This window comes from Chiloscyllium punctatum, chromosome 11, assembly GCF_047496795.1.
Source record: "Chiloscyllium punctatum isolate Juve2018m chromosome 11, sChiPun1.3, whole genome shotgun sequence".
NCBI lineage: Eukaryota > Metazoa > Chordata > Chondrichthyes > Orectolobiformes > Hemiscylliidae > Chiloscyllium > Chiloscyllium punctatum.
Window position 1 is genome coordinate 3,037,835 of NC_092749.1, and position 19,828 is coordinate 3,057,662.

Genomic DNA, 19,828 nt, shown 5'->3' on the forward strand with positions numbered 1-19,828 from the left:
AGCCTGACCCCAGGCAGATCCCAGCCTGACCCCAGGCAGATCCCAGCCTGACCCCAGATAGATCCCAGCCTGACCCCAGACAGACCCCAGGCAGACCCCAGCCTGACCCCAGCCTGACCCCAGGCAGATCCCAGCCTGATCCCAGCCTGACCCCAGACAGATCCCAGCCTGACCCCAGCCTGACCCCAGGCAGATCCCAGGCAGACCTCAGCCAGACCCCAGGCAGATTTTGGGTGGCACGGTGGCACAGTGGTTAGCACTGCTGCCTCACAGCGCCAGAGACCCGGGTTCAGTTCCCGACTCAGGCGACTGACTGTGTGGAGTTTGCACGTTCTCCCCGTGTCTGCGTGGGTTTCCTCCGGGTGCTCCGGTTTCCTCCCACAGTCCAAAGATGTGCAGGTCAGGTGAATTGGCCATGGTAGATTGCCCATAGTGTTAGGTAAGGGGTAGATGTAGGGGTATGGGTGGGTTGCGCTTCGGCGGGTCGGTGTGGACTTGTTGGGCCGAAGGGCCTGTTTCCACACTGTAAGTAATCTAATCTAATCTAATCCCAGACAGATCCCAGGCAGACCCCAGCCAGACCCCAGACAGACCCCAGCCTACCCCAGACAGATCCCAGGCAGACCCCAGACAGATCCCAGACAGGTCCCAGACAGACCCCAGACAGACCCCAGACAGACCCCAGCCTGACCCCAGACAGACCCCAGCCAGACCCCAGACAGACCCCAGCCAGATCCCAGGCAGACCCCAGCCTGACCCCAGGCAGACCCCAGCCTGACCCCAGACAGATCCCAGGCAGACCCCAGCCTGACCCCAGACAGACCCCAGCCTGATCCCAGCCTGACCCCAGACAGACCCCAGCCTGATCCCAGCCTGACCCCAGCCAGATCCCAGCCTGACCCCAGCCAGACCCCAGCCTGATCCCAGCCAGACCCCAGCCTGACCCCAGCCAGACCCCAGCCTGATCCCAGCCTGACCCCAGACAGATCCCAGCCTGATCCCAGCCTGACCCCAGCCTGATCCCAGCCTGACCCCAGCCAGACCCCAGCCTGATCCCAGCCTGACCCCAGCCTGACCCCGGACAGACCCCAGCCTGATCCCGGACAGACCCCAGCCTGATCCCGGACAGACCCCAGCCTGATCCCAGCCTGACCCCAGACAGACCCCAGCCTGATCCCGGACAGACCCCAGCCTGATCCCGGACAGACCCCAGCCTGATCCCAGCCTGACCCCAGACAGACCCCAGCCTGATCCCGGACAGATTCTCCTTCCCACAGGATCCGATCAAATCCCAAATCATAGACTGAGGCCCCGCCCATTCCACCGACCAATCAGAACATCGACTGTCCATCTCCTTAACCGTGATTGGTTTATTCCCACTAACCCGGAAGTAAAGGTCCAATGAAATCATCCCGGAAACAGCGGCGCTGCTGATTGGCTGTCAGCGGGTAGACGGTGCGCTACCATTGATCTCGGTCCCTGGATCACCCGCCGGGAGTCTGGCCCCGGGGTCCACCAACTGGAACCCAGCCCCTGGAGCAGCGGGAGAGCCGCAGGGAGGGAGCAGGAGCCCGGGGTAGGAGAGGGGAGAGGGGAGAGGGAGAGGGAGAGGGGGGGAGGGAGGAGGGAGAGGGGGAGAGAGGGAGAGAGGGAGAGGAGAGGGGGAGGGAGGAGGGAGGAGGGAGAGGAGAGGGGAGAGGGGAGAGGGGAGGGAGGGAGAGGGGGAGAGGGAGAGGGGGGGAGAGAGAGAGAGAGGGGAGAGGGGAAGGGAAAGGGGGGGAGGGAGGGAGTGAGTGAGGGTGAGGGAGAGGGAGGGGAGAGAGAGAGAGAGAGAGAGATGGAGAGGTAGCCACACCCTCCATCAGGGATACAGTGTAACCGACAGGGAGACAGTGTTACTGACTGGGAGATAGTGTCACCGACAGGGACACAGTGTATCCGACTGGGATAGTGTGATCGACAGGGACACAGTGTATCCGACTGGGATAGTGTGATCGACAGGGATACGGTAACCATTGGAGGTCAGGATTCCTAACCAGTGGAAGCATTGTAGCACTGGGCCTGACAGAAGCTGACAATCTTGCAGAAGCTGACTGGACCCTGGAATATTGTGAATGATCTAGTTTCTGTGAATGATCTTTATGCAGTACAGGGAAACGAGTGTTTTTACTGACCCCGAGACCAGGACCTATCGAGTCAGGAATTCAGATCCCCCTTCTGGGAGCTGGGGAATATGAATTGAGGAAATAAGGTTAGAATAAAAGTCCAAGCTCTGTACGTGACATTAAAAACACAAGTTCACAAAAGTGGATGAAAGTTCAAGTTCTCAGCTGGTGTAGCTGAGCTGACTGGGAGCCACCTGTGAAATGGCTCAGAGAGCAGCAGGCACTGCCTTCTCACAGTCAGGAAGGACAGTAGTGCCTGGCCCAGCCAGTGACACAAACACTGTTCCTTAAGCTAAGCTCCAGTGATCATCCTAACTGGGATCATATACCAGATGTGGCTGTTTTTCACTTCCTTTTGTGAAGTGAACACTTTCTCAGTGAGAGGGAGATCCCCAATTCATTGAGAGTGTGCTCCAGGTGTAGGACATAGGAACAGGAGGAGGCCATTCAGCCCGTCGAGCCTGTTCTGCCATTCAATAAGATCATGGCTGACCTGTAGCTGAACCCCATAAACCTGCCTTTGGCCCGTACCCCTTAATCTCTTTGCTGAACAAAAATGATCTGTCCCAGGTTTAAAAATAACAATAACTGATTCTGCATTCACCGCTGTGTGTGGAAGAGCATTTCAAACATCTCCTTCCCTTTGAGTGTGGAGTGTTTCCTAATCAAACCTGATCCACAGTCGGCAGTCAGTCTGGCAGCTCCAGATCTGGGGTGGGGGGAGGTTGGGAGGTTGGGAGCTATCTCCAGGCAGCTGACCTCAGGTGTGGGGGTCATTGCAAGGCTGCTGACCTGGGGAGGACAGCCTGCGGGTCCTGATTGAGGAGTTGTTGCCTGTGGGATCATACTGTGCACACAGTGTTGGGGTTTTGTGCAGTGGGAAGTATTTGTGAGCAACCTGTTAGTGTGAGCAAGTCGAAATGAATAACAGCTGGTCCATTGTCAGGATTGTAACAGCGCTCTCTCTCTCTCTCTCTCTCTCTCTCTCTCTCTCTCTCTCTCTGTGTCTCTCTTTGTCTGTCTGTTTCTCCATCCCCCCCCCCCCCATCCCCCAAACACCAGCAGCAGTCACCATGGCCAAGAAAGATGGGAATCTTTTAGCAAGTATTAACAGCGCCTTCCTGAAACACAGCAAGGTGGAGGAAGTGAAGAGGGATAATCTGCTCATGATGCAACCCTATGCGAACTGGGAGGAGTTCCTGATGCCGGCTCCAATGTCAATTGCAATCCTCGGGGAATTAATCATCATCTCTTCCACCACTGACTTCCCTGTAAACAAGCACAGCCCAGACAGACAATATCAACACATCAAATACCCCGAATCATTCCGAGCCTGCTTGATGCAGGTCAGTAACCAGGGCTGGAAATGGTTTTAACTTGGCTCATAAAAACATGGACCAGATTCGGCTGCACTCCCAGAGTGTTCCGACCCACCTGAAGAGTGCAGTGAAGACCCTAATGCAAGGTGAGCAGCAGAGTCTGGAGAGACTGCTCCCTCTGCAGTTGGGCAGCATCAAAGCTGTTGCGGATGATTGTCTTGGCCTAGCCCAGGAGGTAGAGAGAAGCTTCTCCTCCATTACTGACCTGATCCATGAATTGCTGGAGGCCTGTACTGGTGCCAAGGGGATGTATGAGGAGGAATCCAAGGTGGTGCGGGCGTTCCCTGGAGGATGCCAACCTTCGGAAGACCACTGCAGAGAAAGAGAAGAGGCAGGCATATGAGTATTTCACCAGGATGAACAAACAGGTCGAAGAGGCTCATGATGCCTACAAGAGGGCAGTGGAGTCTGCTCCCAGTGAGTGGGGGGTTGTTGGCATGTTTGCAGTGGAGAATTCGATCAATCTGGTCAGTAACCTGGTGAGTGGCTTCATGTCGATGGTGACTGCAGATCCGGTCAGCCTGTCTACCACGGTGGTGGAGACCTTGGCAAATGTTGGCAACGTCATTGCCGATAAGGTTAGGAACAAGGGGCAAGCCGAAGCCTGCAGCCAGCAAGCTGAGGTGGACCCAGTCGCTGCCAGCAATGTGCTCTCAAAGTCCAGTGAGCTGCTGATTGCCACTGTCAAACTCCAGGACTTGCTGTCAGCTGATGCTAAACTGAGTCTGGATAAACTCCTGGATCAGATGACGGGCAGTGTGAACATCTCCAGGCGCATGTTCCAGCAGATTAAAACCGAGATCAATCTGGAGGAGGACTGCAACCCCAAGGAAGCAGCCTTGACTCTGTGCAGGAAGGGCATCGCGATCTGCCAGAAGCTGGAGGAGGTTGGACAGTGTGAGAATCCGACTGAAGAGCAGATGGAGAAGGTGGCTGGCAGGATCGGGGAGCTCTATGGGAAAGTGGTCAAGTTCAGTGCAGGCTGTGTGGCCCAAAACCCGACGGTACTCCCTCAGACTGCCCCGAACCTGTCCAGGGCAGCGGGTGAGCAGCAGCCTGAGGACCAAAGCATGGTGCACACAGTGGTGACCCAGGCCCGGATAAAGATCGAGAATGCCAAGGCACATTTGGATAGCACCCGGGCAGAGTACGAGAGGAGCTTTGAAGCAATGAAGCAGAGCAACAAGGAGCTGGATGAGATCCTAGTCATGATGAGGAAATGTCAGGTGACCAAAGTTGACTTTGACGTGACACTGAAGATGTTGACCCAGGGTCTGGATGCCTTGGGCAGGGTGAGAGAGCAGTGGACCAAGATGATTCGCTTCTTTGAAATGGTTTCCAACTTGATCCACATTTGCCTCACCAAATCCCTGAGAAAATTCGTCACAGACAGTGAAGAGATCCAAGCAATCAAGGGGTACAGCCAGCACCAACACGTCCGAGACTTAATTTATGTGCAAGCATTTCAGGCAACCAACATCTCCCACCTGGTCAATATGATCGCCAGAACCTACGTGGAGATTTCTAGCAAGTACCTGATGGACCGAGTGACCAGTCTGGGCCGGCTGATCACCCTGGACCCTGAGGATGCGGAATTCCAGAGTGAACGGCAGCTGCTTCAGCGAGGCTGTGCTGAGGCCCGCCAGATGATTATGGAGCGGGTTCTGAGCAACAAGGAGCAGTTTGAGGTTCAGATCCAGCAGCGGATTGAGGCCATTGACTCTGGGCTGAAGGCAGTGCTGCCTCCTCCCTCAGAGCTGGAGCTGCAGGCAATCGAGAGTTCCCTGAACCAGGAAAACCCATCCATCTTCAGGGAGATTGCAGAGGAAGAGGAAGATGGTCAATGGGCCTGATGCAGGAAGGGAAGCTCCAGTGGCAAAGGTGAGTGGGCAACTCTGTCTGTGCTGCTGGAGGAACGAATTACTGCAGATAACACAATTAGACAGAGGAGCAGAAATTAGGCCATTCAGCCCATCAAGCCCACCATCCAATCACGGCTGATAAGTTTGTCAACCCCATTCTCACACTTTCTCCCCGTAACATTTGATCCTCGAAATACTCAAAAACCTATCTATCTCAGTCTTAAATATACTCAATGACCTGGCCTCCACAGCCTTTTGTGGCAATAAATTCCATAGATTCACTGCTCTCTGGCTGAAGAAGATTTTCCTTACCTCCATTCTAAAAGGTCTTCCCTTTACCCTAAGGCTGTGCCCTCAGGTCCTAGTCTCTTCTACCAATGGAAACATCTTCCCAACATCTACTCTGTCCAGGCCATTCAGTATTCTGTATGTTTCATTTAGATTCCTCCTCATCATCTAAAGTGCATCGAGTATAAACCCAGAGCCCTCGAACGTTCCTCATATTGTTAAGTGTTTAATTCCTGGGATCATTTTTGTGAGCTTCCTCTGAATACACTGCAGGGTCAGTTCATCCTTCCTGAGATATGGGGCCCAAAACTGTGCACAATACTCCAAATATTGTCTGACCAGAGCCTTATAGAGCCTCAGACGTTAATCCCTGCTTTTATATTCAAGTCCTCTCAAAATAAGTGCCATCATTGCATTTGTCCCTAACGACTGACTCAACCTGCAAGTTTACCTTGAGAGAATCCTGGACTAGAACTCCCAAGTGTCTTTATACTTCAGACTTCTGAATTTTTTCCTCATTTAGAAAATAGCCCATGCCTCTCTTCTTCCCACCAAGGTGTATGACCTCACACTTTCCCACATTGTACTCTATCTGCCACTTCTTTTCTCACTCTCCTACCCTCTCCAAATCCTTCTGCAACCTCCCCGCCCCTCCAACTCCCTGTCCCTCTAACTACCTTTGTAAACTTAGTCAGAATGCCCGCAGTTCCTTCATGAAGATCATTAATGTATAAAGTGAAAAGTTGTGGTTCCGACACTGAGTGTTGCGGGACGACACTTGTAACCGTCTACCATCCTGAGAAAGACCCTTTTATTTCCATTCTGTGCTTTCTGCCAGGCAGCCAAGTTTCTATCCATGCTAGCACATTGCCTCTGACACCATGGGTCCTTATCTTACTCAGTAGCCTCCTGTGCAGCATCTTGTCCAAGGACTTCTTGAAGTCCAGGTCGATAACATCTATTGGCTCTCCTTAGTCTAACCCGGTTGTTATTTCCTCAAAGAATTGTGGCAGACTTGTCAGGCATGACTTCCCCTTGACGAAGCCATGCTGACTTTGCCCTATTTTACCAAGTATTCAGAAATCTCATCCTTCACAATAGATTCCAGGGTCTTACCCATGACCAAGGTTTGGTTAATCAGTCTGTAATGTTCAGACTCTTGCCTTACTACCTTTCTAAACAGGGGTGTCATGGTAGCAATTTTCCAGACCTCAGGGACTCTCCCTGATTCTAGTGATTCCTGAAAGATCACCACTAACGCCTCCCCTATCTCTTCAGCTATCACCCTTAGAACTCTGGGGTGTAGTTCATCTGGTCCAGGTGATTTATCCACCTTCAGGGCATTCAATTTTTCTGGCACCTTCTTCTCGGTATGTTGGCCCCTCACTGTCTTGAATTTTTGGGATATTACTTGTATCTTCCATCACGAACACTGAAGCAAAATAATTATTCAGCTCCTCAGCCATTGCCTTGTTCCCCACTACTATCTCTCCAGCATCATTTTCCAGCAGCCCAATGTCCACTTTTGCCTCACTTTTGCCCTTTATATATCTAAGGAAACTCTTCTAGTCTTCCTTTATATTACTGGCGAGCTTACCCTCCTATTTAATCATTCCCCTGCTTATTTCATTTCTTGTTTCCCTCTGTTGATCTTTGTGAGCTTCCCAATCCTCCGGTTTCACACTGCCCTTCACTACATTAGATGTTTTCTCTTTTGCTTTGATCCTATCCCTGACTTCCCTGGTCAGCCATGGTTGCTTCACCCTCCCTGGACCATGTTTCCTTTTCCCTCAGGATGAATCTCTCTCTGCTGTGTCTCCTGAATTCCTCCCAGAAACTCCTGCCATTGCTGTCCCACTGTCTTTCCTGCTGGGCTCCTCTCCCAGTCAATTCTCCCCAGCTCCACCCTCATGCCTCTGTAGTTGCCTTTATTCAACTGTAATACCATTACCTCCAGTTGTATCTTCTCCCTCTCGAACTGCAGAGTAAATCCCATCATATTATGATCACTGCCTCCTAAAGTTTCCTTCACTTTATCCTGCCTTTCCAAGCCGGTCTCATCGTACAACACTAAACCCAGTATTGCCTGGTCCCTAGTGGGCTCCACCACAAGCTGCTCCAAAAAGCCGTCTCACAGACATTCCACACATTCCTTTTCTTGCAATCCACGACCAGCCTGTTTTTCCCAGTCCCCCTGTATATTGAAACCCCTGGGATCACTGTAACTTTGCTTTTCCTGCACATCTTTTCTATCTCCTGGTGTATCTTGCACCCTTGCTCCTGATCACTGTTTGGAGACCTGTCCATAACTCCAGTTATGGGGTGTTCACCTTTGTAGTTCCTCAATGCTCCCCACACAGATTCCACACCATCTCTCCTGGCATAGTTTCTTACTATTAATTGAGTTTCATTTCTTATTAATAAAGCAACCCCACCCCCCTCTGCCCACCTGGTTATCTTTTCGATGGGATGTATGTCCTTGAATATTCAGCTCCCAATCCTGATCCCCTTGCAGCCATGTCTCCGTGATGCCCACCCTGTCATTCCTGCCAATTTCGATCTGTGCCCCAAGCTCATTTACCTTATTCCTTACACTGCCTGCATTCAGATGTCATCCCTTCAGTCCTGTATTATCTGTCCCTGTTCTCACTGTCATTGGTTTGTCCAGTGTGTTTGAAGTCTGATTGCTAACCCTTTCCAAACATGCTCTCCTAGTTGTGTCTGTGCTGGAGATTTGAATAACCTCTCCTGAGTTCTGAACTCTTATCTACTCCTTTAATTCGGGTTTTCTCATTTCCCTGAGAACTGACCCCTCCCCCACCCTCACCCATTTAGTTTAAAGTCCCGCCTACAACCCGAGTAACACAACTCGTGAAGACCCTATTCCCAACACGGTTCAGATGAAGACTGTCCCATTGGACCAGCTCCCTCTTCCCCAGTACTGGTGCCAATGTCCCTTGAATTCAAACCCTTTTCTCCCATACATTTCCCTGATTTAATCTTATTGACCCAGTGCCAATTAGCTCGTGGCTCAGGTCATAATCCAGAGATTATTATCTTTTTTTGGTTCTGCTTTTTAATTGAGCTCCTCGTTGTTCACACTCCCTTAGCAGAACCTCTGCCCCAGCTTTATTAGTGTTATTGGTACCCAGATAGACCACAGCCACTGGATCACTCCCCCCGCCCCCATCCACGTTCCTCTGTAGTCCAGAGGCGATATCTCAAACCTGAGCACCAGGCAGGCAACACAACCTTTGGGCCTTTCGGTCCTGGTCACAGCAAACAGTGTCTATGCCTCTGACTGTACTATCCCTAATTACAACAACACTTCTCTTCTGTGCTCCCAGAGATGGCTCCCTGCCCCACGGGGCTGCAGTCAGTCAGCTCCTCCTCCCTGCGTTCCCTATTCCCGTCCACACACAAGGGGTGTTGGACTGGGCTGGGCAAGGTCAGAATTCACATTAAATCACAAGCTATCGGAGCGCTGCTCCTTCACCAAGGGAAGCACACAGGCACCGGATTTATAGGCAGGGAGTTCAAAATATCCCACAAATGGTGTGAGACCTGTTATTCAGTCTATCCTCACTCCATTCACACCATTTGTAGGATATTTTGAACTCTCTGCCTTTATATTCTGTGCCTTTGTGCTTCCCTTGATGAAGGGGCAGTGCTCCAAAAGCTTGTGATTTCAAATAAACCGTTGGACTATAACCTGGGGTCATGTGACTGCTGTGACCTCCAACCTTTTCTTGTTTTCAGATGGAGACTCTGGGCTGAGTCTGTTGCTCTTCCTCGGAGTCTTTGGTTAGCTCGGGACTGAGGAGGGACATGGGACTGGGGAGGGATGTGGGACTGAGGAGGGACATGGGATGGGGAGGCACAGGGTGGGGTGTGGAGAAATGGCCCAGTTTACTGTATGACTGGGTGGATTTACTTCTCTGTTGTTGTGATAAATTCTAAGAGAATGTAACTGTTTTCACAGCAGGTTTGGAAGAAGTGTTTGGAGTCAGTGCTGAAAGGTGTGGAGCTCCGAGTGCACCATTTCTGGAAGCAGCAATGCATTTGTTTGGTTATCTCCATCTGCTGCAGAGTGCTGGGATTTGGAGCTTTATTATTGAGCTGTAACCTTCCTCTGTGAGAGAGAGCACAGAGACTATCCCAGCTAGAACAGCCCCTTAGCCAACCTGATCCACCCTTCAACTCTGACAGCTTATCTGATTGGTCAGAAAGGAGAATTTACAAGAATTAATGAAACATTCCAAGCTAAAATTCAGCATTAATATATTTCAAAAGTCTGGATAAAACAGTACACGTGATACAATCTGTTACAGCACACCATTATAATCTGTGTTACAGTCTACCGTTATATTCTTTTTTTTGTGGACACCGCGTGCTAACACTCATGTTTTTTTAATATTTAACCCCCACACTCCCGCCTAACTGCGGTAGTGCTTATATTTGTCCCAGCACCCATGGTGTGTGTGTAGGTGTGAGACACAGTGAGAGACACAAGGTGCACGAATCTTTATTCAATTTCCACCACCAGGAAGATAGGAAAATCACCCGAGTGGCCAGTGACAAGCACTGCCCTTCACATCAAAGGGCAATGCTCAGTCTACTGTTATAATCTGTCTGGTACAATTGAATCTGATGACGGCTGGATGTTTCATTGATACCAATATCCTGTCCTATAAAACTCCGACCGAGTTAAAATTGTCCAGTGAAGCATCTAATTCTTTGTTCAAACCACAGCAGACTACTTTGACAATGTCTGATTGTATAAACTTCCCAGAGTAAGTTATAAATGCAAATACCATCAAACCATAAATAGGCCAGACCCATTTTTTGCATCATCGTAATTCTGAGATTTATTTAATGGTGAATGTAATACCCACAGCATTCTCTCCTACTCTCTCTCTGACCAAAGGTGACTTAAACAACCTAGGGGCATGGCACGGGGAGGGGGGGGCACGGCACGGGGAGGGGGGGGCACGGCACGGGGAGGGGGGGGGGGGGGGGGGGGGGGGTGATGGCCAAGGATTAATATTGCTCGGTTGTGAACTCATGGCAGAGCGTGGAATTTGAATTCAATAAAAATCTGGAATTATCAGTCTAATGGTGACCATGGAACCGTTGCTGATTGATTGCCAGAAAACCCCATCTGGGTCTCTGATGCTCTTTCGGGTCAGAAACTGCCATCTTACCCAGTCTGGCCTCCACGTGACTCCAGACCCACAGCAATGTGGGTGACACTGAACTGCCCTCTGGGTGGTTACAGGCAGGCAATAAATGCCTAACTAGTGATGCCCACATCCTGTGAGCGAATAAACAAACTTCGAGTGTCATTTTTGAAAAAGCTTGCAATGATATTAAAGGGTTTTCTGGTAAAGGAGATAAACTGGTTTATGGTTTCTACACATTTCAGAAAGGCAGCAATTTGGGTCACTCTCTCAAAGCATTCCTAACACGTTCGGCCGTTAGACTGTGTATAGATGCTTTAAAGGTTTGGTCATATTGTTTCCTTAAGTTCATGCTCTCAGATCCAACAGCTCTGTGCTTCTGTTATCTGCCGTTGTGACTCGATTAAAGTGAACCCTTGCTCAGAGTCCTGTCCTTTAGACACACTCTGCTTATGTGGTTTGGTCTTGTGTTTAACATTGAACAGCCTGAATGCCTTACAGGCCCAGTGACTCTCCATTTCAGGTCTGGCTGGAAAAGCTTCTGCAAATCTCAACCACAAACTTTGATCAAAAGCCTACAACGTCGGTAAAAAATCTTCCGATTCCTTCCCAAACCTTCTGCCCCTGCTCTTCTTGTTGCCCCTCCCTGAGGTTGTCTGTTCTCATTCCCCTCCTCCTCCTGTCAGTCTGCTGCTCGAGCTACCTTCTAACCACCTGCTCAGAGATGTCATTCCTTACCTGAGGAGTAGGTGGGACATGGACCCAGGGCAACCCCTTGTTTAGAGGTATGGACATTGCCACTGCGGAGAGTCAAACCTGTTTGAAGTGAGGAGCCTGCTGTCTCTGTCAGAGCCCAGAGGATAGCGTTCTGAACAAGCTGCTCCAGTGACTGGGCAAGGGGGACTCCCGTCAACCAGATGGACAGAATTCCTCACACCAGATACCAGGAAGGCAGCTGGGAAACTCTTCCAGTAAGAAAATCCTTCCTGTGTTTTGGAAAGTCCGGATTTGTTGGGTTTCAGAGAGTGAGAGAATGTGAGGGGCAGGTGATCATCAGATATTACCACTTTATCTCATTGATTTGCCAACCCTCTGTAAGCCCATGACTGCCTTCACTGAGGTGGGACCGTACCCCTGTGGGACCGTACCCCGGTGGGACCGTACCCCTGTGACGGAATTCCTACTTCATCCTTCCACGTTCCCACCTTGTAATAGTGATTGCACTAAACAGTGCCTGGAGCCCGGTGGGCTGTGATGTCGCACAGGGACCACTGCCAGGTCCCTTAGTGTTTGTACAATTCATTAATGATGTGGATGAGAATATGGAGAGAAGGGTGAAACATTGATGGATGACACTAAAGGTTAACAGGAAGGAAGAATGTTGTAGGTTACAGGAGGATCTAGATGAATTTGTCAGATGGGCAGATCAGTGGCAGATGAAGATTAACTGATAAACGTGAATCAGTGTACTTTGGAAGAATTAACAGGGAAGAATTCTATGAATGGAAAGACACTAGGAAGCTCAGAGGAAAAGAGGGATCTTGCGATACTTGTTCATAAATCCCTGAAGGAGGCAGGACAAGGTGTTAGGGTTGTAACAAAGGCAGATGGGACACTTACCTTTACCTGTTGAGGCACAGACTGTAAGAGCAGGGAGGTGCTGTTGGGGCTGGACAGGACATTGGTCAGGCCCCAGATGGAGGACTGTGTGCAGTTCTGGTCCCCACTCTACAGGAAGGATGGGATTGTACTGGAGGGGGTGCAGAGGAGCTTCACCAGGATGGTCACGGGGATGGAACATTTTATCCAGTCTCAGGTAAGCTCGGGCTGTTTTTTTTCGAACAGAGATGGCTGAAGGGGGGAATCTGACAAAGGGGTATAAGATGAAGAGGAGCATGGACAGGGTGGTAGCAAACAGCTGAGGAGGGAAAACAAGGAGAGCGATTTTCTCACCAACTTGTTCAAGGATGTTATTACACACCTCTGGAACAGGTGGGACCTGCACCTGGGCCTCCTGGATCACAGGCAGGGACACTACCACTGCACCATAAAAGGCCTTGGGAGCCCAGGGATAGTGGAGCCTAATGAAAGCCAACTGTCCCTCTTCTCATCCCTCATTGTAGAAAGGCAGTGAGGAGACCGGGACAGGGATCCAACATTCCTCCATCCCTGGAAGCTGCCTGCTGTAAATAAACTGGGACACTCCTGGGGACACAGAGAGAGAGAGAGAGAGAGAAAGTCACAGACTGGCTCGAAGCAGGTCGGGAGAGTGAAGAACAGGGAAGGTAGGTGAGATTTCAGAAATCTGTTCAAAATCAGAGGGTTTAATTGAATAAATGAGGAGCAAGTGGAAAGATGCTAAGGGGAAGTGAGAATTGATATTTTTAAACAGCTAGTGTTATTCTGTGTCTGGAACTGCTGTGGATTCCAAAGAGTGTTTGTGAACACAACCAGCACCAATAATCAATTCCTGGGCAGGGTTAAGCCCTTCACGGGGTAGACTGAGGCCCAGCGTTCACACACGGGCTGCCTGTTTTTCAATCTGCTCGGATCTCGCTTTGTGGCTGGGTCTGTGGGCAGGGCCTAACCACTGCGTTCTCTCTGTGGTTCAGCCAAGTTCTCCTTTTGTGGAATTTCCTGCAGAGAGACAGGGCAGCCACCCATTCAGGTCAGGGACCCAGGAAACCTCAGTGAGGGGAACATGGCTCTCCTCTTCCCCTGCCCACCCTCCCATTCCCCTTCCTGTCCATCTCCCTGTAACTCGGCAGGAAAGCTCTCCTCCCATCTACGTTCTCCCTCACTCTGAGCACTGTCAGATGCCACTGAACAGATTAATGCTCTGAAAAGTACTTGTTGTGATCAGGTTTCTGATCAGAGAGAAGAATCTATTTCCGATCCGGACCCTGAGGATTTGAATGATCGTTAAACTGGGATCCCCAGGATCAGAATCTGTTTCCGATTGGAGTCTGTCTTGCTGGTTTCTGGGTCTTGTTGTTGATGTGGATCTTGGCGTTCCTGCTGACCCAGAAAGCTGGCAGCAGGCCCTGGGTGAAGCCAGTCTGGAACTGGTGCAGGAGCAGGATCGCCTGCTCACGGATTCCATAGAATGACAAGGTCTGACTGGGAAAGTCCAAGAGGAGGCCGAGACACTGGTACGGGGAAGGCACGGGGTCACTTTTCCTGTTATCGTGCCAGGCCACCCCACTGCCCTGGTCCAGCTCCAGGCACCAGGAGACCGCGTTCCCTCCGAGGATGGAGGCAGACCCACGGTCAGTCCGGTGGATTTGACGATAAGCCAAGCCAACACGCACGGAGCCCCCACTCACTGATACCTCCCAGTAATGGACGCCAGATGTAAACTCCTGGTTCCCCAGCACTTGGTGCTGCCGAGTGAATCTGTCTGTGTGTTTGGGATGGTTCTGGTTCTTGGGATGCTTATTGGTCACAAGTTGCAGGTCATCTGAAAGTAGCAGCCAATCAGATGCTGTGTTTGGGTCAAAGGTCACCACACTGAAGTCTGCAACGAACAACAGAGGTTAGTGTACATCCGAAACTGCTATCATCCCACACACCAATCTCACCAGCCGTTCTGGTTATTCTCCAGTCCAGCTACTGCTCAATCACCATTCAGTATGAAGGGAAGTTAACCCCAATTGTAACTCAGTGACAGGATGCCTTACTGATACTCACATCGCATGAGATCCTGCCTGGTTTGTGGTGGGGTTAGATATCTCTGGACGGGGCTGGATACAGACAGAGTCGCTGCTTCAGCTCCTGGCAAACAGAACCACAGTAAATGGACAATACTGACTTCAACAAAACTAACTTCAATCACAGAGCACGGCTCACTGCGTATACAGGTCTCTATTACTCAACACACCAGATTCAAACACAAATACTGGGATCACGCTGTCAGAGGGTCAGTACTGAGGGAGTGCCACACTGTCAGAGGGTCAATGCTGAGGGAGTGCCCCGCACTGTCAGAAAGTCAGTACTGAGGGAGTGCCACACTGTCGGAGGGTCAGTGCTGAGGGAGTGCCGCAATGTCGGAGGGTCAGTACTGAGGGAGTGCCCCACACTGTCAGAGGGTCAGTACTGAGGGAGTGCCACACTGTCGGAGGGTCAGTACTGAGGGAGTGCCCCACACTGTCAGAGGGTCAGTACTGAGGGAGCGCCGCACCGTCGGAGGGTCAGTACTGAGGGAGTGCCACACTGTCGGAGGGTCAGTACTGAGGGAGTGCCGCACTGTCGGAGGGTCGGTGCTGAGGGAGCGCCGCACCGTCGGAGGGTCCGTGCTGAGGGAGCGCCGCACCGTCGGAGGGTCAGTGCTGAGGGAGCGCCGCACCGTCGGAGGGTCAGTGCTGAGGGAGCGCCGCACCGTCGGAGGGTCAGTGCTGAGGGAGCGCCGCACTGTCGGAGGGTCAGTGCTGAGGGAACGCCGCACCGTCGGAGGGTCAGTGCTGAGGGAACGCCGCACCGTCGGAGGGTCAGTGCTGAGGGAGTGCCCCGCACTGTCAGAGAGTCAGTGCTGAGGGAGTGCCGCACTGTCAGAGGGTCAGTGCTGAGGGAGTGCCCCGCACTGTCAGAGGGTCAGTGCTGAGGGAGTGCCCTGCACTGTCGGAGGGTTAGTGCTGAGGGAGTGTCACACTGTCAGAGGGTCAGTGCTGAGGGAGTGCCCCGCACTGTCGGAGGGTCAGTACTGAGGGAGTGCCCCACACTGTCGGAGGGTCAGTGCTGAGGGAGTGCCCCGCACTGTCGGAGGGTCAGTACTGAGGGAGTGCCCCACACTGTCGGAGGGTCAGTGCTGGGGGAGCCCCGCACTGTCGGAGGGTCAGTACTGAGGGAGTGCCGCACTGTCGGAGGGTCAGTGCTGAGGGAGTGCCACACTGTCAGAGGGTCAGTGCTGAGGGAGTGCCACACTGTCAGAGGGTCAGTGCTGAGGGAGTGCTGCACTGTCGGAGGGTCAGTACTGAGGGAGTGCCGCACTGTCGGAGGGTCAGTGCCGAGGGAGTGCCGCACTGTCGGAGGGTCAGTGCTGAGGGAGTGGGCACTGTCGGAGGGTCAGAGCTGAGGGAGTGGGCACTGTCGGAGGGTCAGAGCTGAGGGAGTGGGCACTGTCGGAGGGTCAGAGCTGAGCAGGCATTTTCATTTTTAACATCCTTCAGTTAGGGTGTAAAAGATTTATCCAACGTGACCAGGACAGGAGGGTTTGACCGATCAGGAGAGCTGGGATCGACAGGGATGTTTTTTTCCCTGGAGCATCTGTGGCTGAGGGTGACCTTACAGAGGTTTATAACGGCACGAGGGGCAGAGATCAGATGAGTCGCCATGGTCTTTCCCTAGGGTAGGGGAGTCCCAAACTGGAGCAGCATAAGTTTAAGGTGGGAGGAAAAAGGTTTAAAAGGGACCTGAGAGGCACCTTTTCGACACAGAGGGTGGTGTGTGTATGGTCTGAGATGCCAGAGGAAGTGGTGGAGGGGAGTACAGTTACATTTAAAAGACATTTGGACAGGTACATGAAAGGGAGAGGTTTTGAGATATGGCCAAATGCAGGCAAATGGGACCAGTTCAGTTTAGGATACAGGGTCAGCATGGATTGGTTGGGCCGAAGGGTCTGTTTCCATGCTGTATGACTCTCTATTAGAGCAGGAGCTGGGGGCATTATGTTGAGGTTGTGTAGGATGTTGGTGAGGCCTGTTCTGGAATATAGTATGTCGTCCTGAGTCACCTCGTTATAGGAAGGATATTATTAAACTGGGTAAAAGCAAATTACTGCAGATGGTGGGGTCTGGAACCAAAAGAGAAAACGCTGGAAAATCTCAGCAGGTCTGGCAGCATCTGTGTCAAAGCTGACAAAGGGTCAGTTAGACTCGAAATGTCAGCTCTTCTCTCTCCTTACAGATGCTGCCAGACCTGCTGAGATTTTCCAGCGTTTTCTCTCTTGGTTATTATTAAACTGGAGACGGTTCAAAAAGATTGACCAGGATGTTGCTGGGATTGGAGGGTTAGAGTTGGAAGGAGACGCTGGGACCTGTTTCACTGGGGTGTAGTTTAAGGGGTGACCTTCCAGAGATTTATAAAGTCACAAGGGGCATAGAGAAGTTGAATAGTGAAGGTCTTTTCCCAGGGGTGGGCGAGTTCAAAACTAGGGGGTGTGCTTTGAAGGTGAGAGGGGACAGATTTAACACGGACATGGGGGACAACATTTTACACAGAGAGTGGTCTGTGTGTGGAATGAATTTCTGCAGGCACGCTTACAATGTTTCAATGACATTTGAGGAAATAGATGGATAAGAAATATTTGGAGGGGTATGACCAAGTGTGGGCAGGTGAGACTAGTTTATTTTGGGAATATGGTCAGCATAGAGCAGTTGGAACAAAGGTCTGTGTCCGTGCTGTTGGACTGTAACAGTGAATACGATTTAGTGCATCATTTACTGCAATTTGTCAAAGGGCCATGTTGCCTGACTCTGTGAAGCTACATCCACTGTTTCAATGCAGATGGGAGTCACTGATCTCCGGAAGCAGGAAGTGAAATTTAATACCGGGGGCAGAGACAGCCACACCAACCTCAGAGAAGCTGCAGTTACCTTGGGTGGAGCCGGCCAGGGCTGGGGGAGGGCTGTGGGCTGATGGCTGCATCCCTGAAGCATGAATCTGCCTGTCGTCCCGGCCTGAGAAACGGGAGCAGTCTCTGTTAGCCTGGACTGTGTCCCACAGTACACACACAATAGTTACTGCTCTGTAAACGTTCCACAAACACCTTCCTGAGGGAGCTCCCCTCTGCAGCAGCTCAGTCCATAGGGAACTGGGACTGCACACAATAATCCAGGTACAGTCTAGTAATGGAGCATTATGTTCCAATCAGATGGCCCTGACCCGGGATAGCCCTGACCCGGGATAGCCTTAACCCGGGATATCACTGACCCGGGATGTCACTGACCCAGGAGAGCCCTGACCCGGGGTGGCACTGACCCAGGATAGCACTGACTCTGAATAGCACTGACCTGGGAGAGCCCTGACCTGGGAGAGCCCTGACCCAGGATGGCACTGACCCGGGATGGCACTGACCCGGGATAGCACTGACCCGGGATAGCACTGACTCTGATAGCACTGACCTGGGAGAGCCCTGACCCGGGATAGAACTAACCCGGGATGTCACTGACCCAGGATACTACTGACCTGGGAGAGCCCTGACCAGGTATAGCCCTGACCCGGGGTAGCCCTGACCCGGGGTAGCCCTGACCCGGGAGAGCCCTGACCCGGGGTAGCCCTGACCCGGGATAGCCCTGACCCGGGGTAGCACTGACCCGGGATAGCCCTGACCCGGGATAGCCCTGACCCGGGGTAGCCCTGACCCGGGGTAGCCCTGACCCGTGGTAGCCCTGACCCGTGGTAGCCCTGACCCGGGATGGCACTGACCTGGGATAGCCCTGACCTGGGATGGCCCTGACTCGGGATGGCCCTGACCAGGTATAGCCCTGACCCGGGGTAGCCCTGACCCGGGATAGCCCTGACCCGGGATAGCCCTGACCCGGGATAGAACTGACCCAGGACAGCCCTGACCCGGGATAGAACTGACCCGGGTTAGAACTGACCCGGGATGGCCCTGACCCGGGATGGCCCTGACCCGGGGATAGCCCTGACCCGGGGATAGCCCTGACCCGGGGATAGCCCTGACCCGGGGATAGCCCTGACCCGGGGTAGCACTGACCCGGGGTGGCCCTGACCCGGGGTGGCCCTGACCCGGGGTAGCCCTGACCCGGGGTAGCCCTGACCCGGGGTAGCCCTGACCCGGGGTAGCCCTGACCAGGTATAGCACTGACCCGGGGTAGCACTGACCCGGGATAGCACTGACCCGGGATGGCCCTGACCCAGGGATAGCCCTGACCCGAGGTAGCACTGACCCATGATATCACTGGCCCAGGATAGCACTGACCCGGGATAACACTGATCCGGGATAGCACTGACCCGGGATAACACTGATCCGGGATAGCACTGACCCGGAAGAGGACCGACCCGGGAGAGCCCTGACCAGGGAGAGCCCTGACCCGGGATAGCCTTAACCCGGGATATCACTGACCCGGGATGTCACTGACCCAGGAGAGCCCTGACCCGGGGTGGCACTGACCCAGGATAGCACTGACTCTGAATAGCACTGACTCTGAATAGCACTGACTCTGAATAGCACTGACCTGGGAGAGCCCTGACCTGGGAGAGCCCTGACCTGGGAGAGCCCTGACCCGGGATGGCACTGACCCGGGATGGCACTGACCCGGGATGGCACTGACCCGGGATAGCACTGACTCTGATAGCACTGACTTGGGAGAGCCCTGACCCGGGATAGAACTAACCCGGGATGTCACTGACCCAGGATACTACTGACCTGGGAGAGCCCTGACCAGGTATAGCACTGACCCGGGGTAGCCCTGACACGGGGTAGCCCTGACCCGGGAGAGCCCTGACCCGGGAGAGCCCTGACCCGGGGTAGCCCTGACCCGGGGTAGCCCTGACCCGGGGTAGCCCTGACCCGGGATAGCCCTGACCCGGGGTAGCCCTGACCCGGGGTAGCCCTGACCCGGGGTAGCACTGACCCGGCGATAGCTCTGACCCGGGGTAGCCCTGACCCGGGGTAGCCCTGACCCGGGGTAGCCCTGACCCGGGGTAGCCCTGACCCGGCGATAGCTCTGACCCGGGGTAGCCCTGACCCGGGAGAGCGCTGACCCGGGATGGCACTGACCTGGGATAGCACTGACCCGGGATAACGCTGACCCGGGATAACGCTGACCCGGGATAACACTGACCCGAGATAACACTGACCCGAGATGGCAATGACCCGGGATAGAACTGACCCGGGATGGCACTGACCCGGGATGGCACTGACCCGGGATGGCACTGACCCGGGATGGCACTGACCCGGGATAGCACTGACCCAGGATACCACTGACCCGGGA

At 52.8% G+C, this 19,828-nt stretch overlaps 2 protein-coding genes across 2 annotated transcripts in view; one reads left to right on the forward strand and one right to left on the reverse strand.

Annotated features, from left to right (window-relative positions):
• The first annotated feature begins 1,876 nt into the window (after positions 1 to 1,876).
• Positions 1,877 to 10,052, forward strand: LOC140482681 (uncharacterized). The gene is given in 5 exon segments (XM_072580192.1): positions 1,877 to 2,251; positions 3,228 to 3,532; positions 3,534 to 3,821; positions 3,823 to 5,425; positions 9,680 to 10,052. Coding segments are annotated over 3 exon segments (2,157 nt in total). The 5' UTR covers positions 1,877 to 2,251; positions 3,228 to 3,238; the 3' UTR covers positions 5,398 to 5,425; positions 9,680 to 10,052.
• A 661-nt stretch (positions 10,053 to 10,713) lies between these two features.
• Positions 10,714 to 19,828, reverse strand: part of LOC140482682 (E3 ubiquitin-protein ligase TRIM65-like) — a gene marked incomplete at its 5' end in the record, with an annotated part of 33,315 nt that continues 24,200 nt past the window's right edge. The window contains 3 exon segments of the mRNA XM_072580194.1: positions 10,714 to 14,391; positions 14,565 to 14,648; positions 17,465 to 17,548. Coding sequence (XP_072436295.1) covers positions 13,817 to 14,391; positions 14,565 to 14,648; positions 17,465 to 17,548 — 743 coding nt within the window.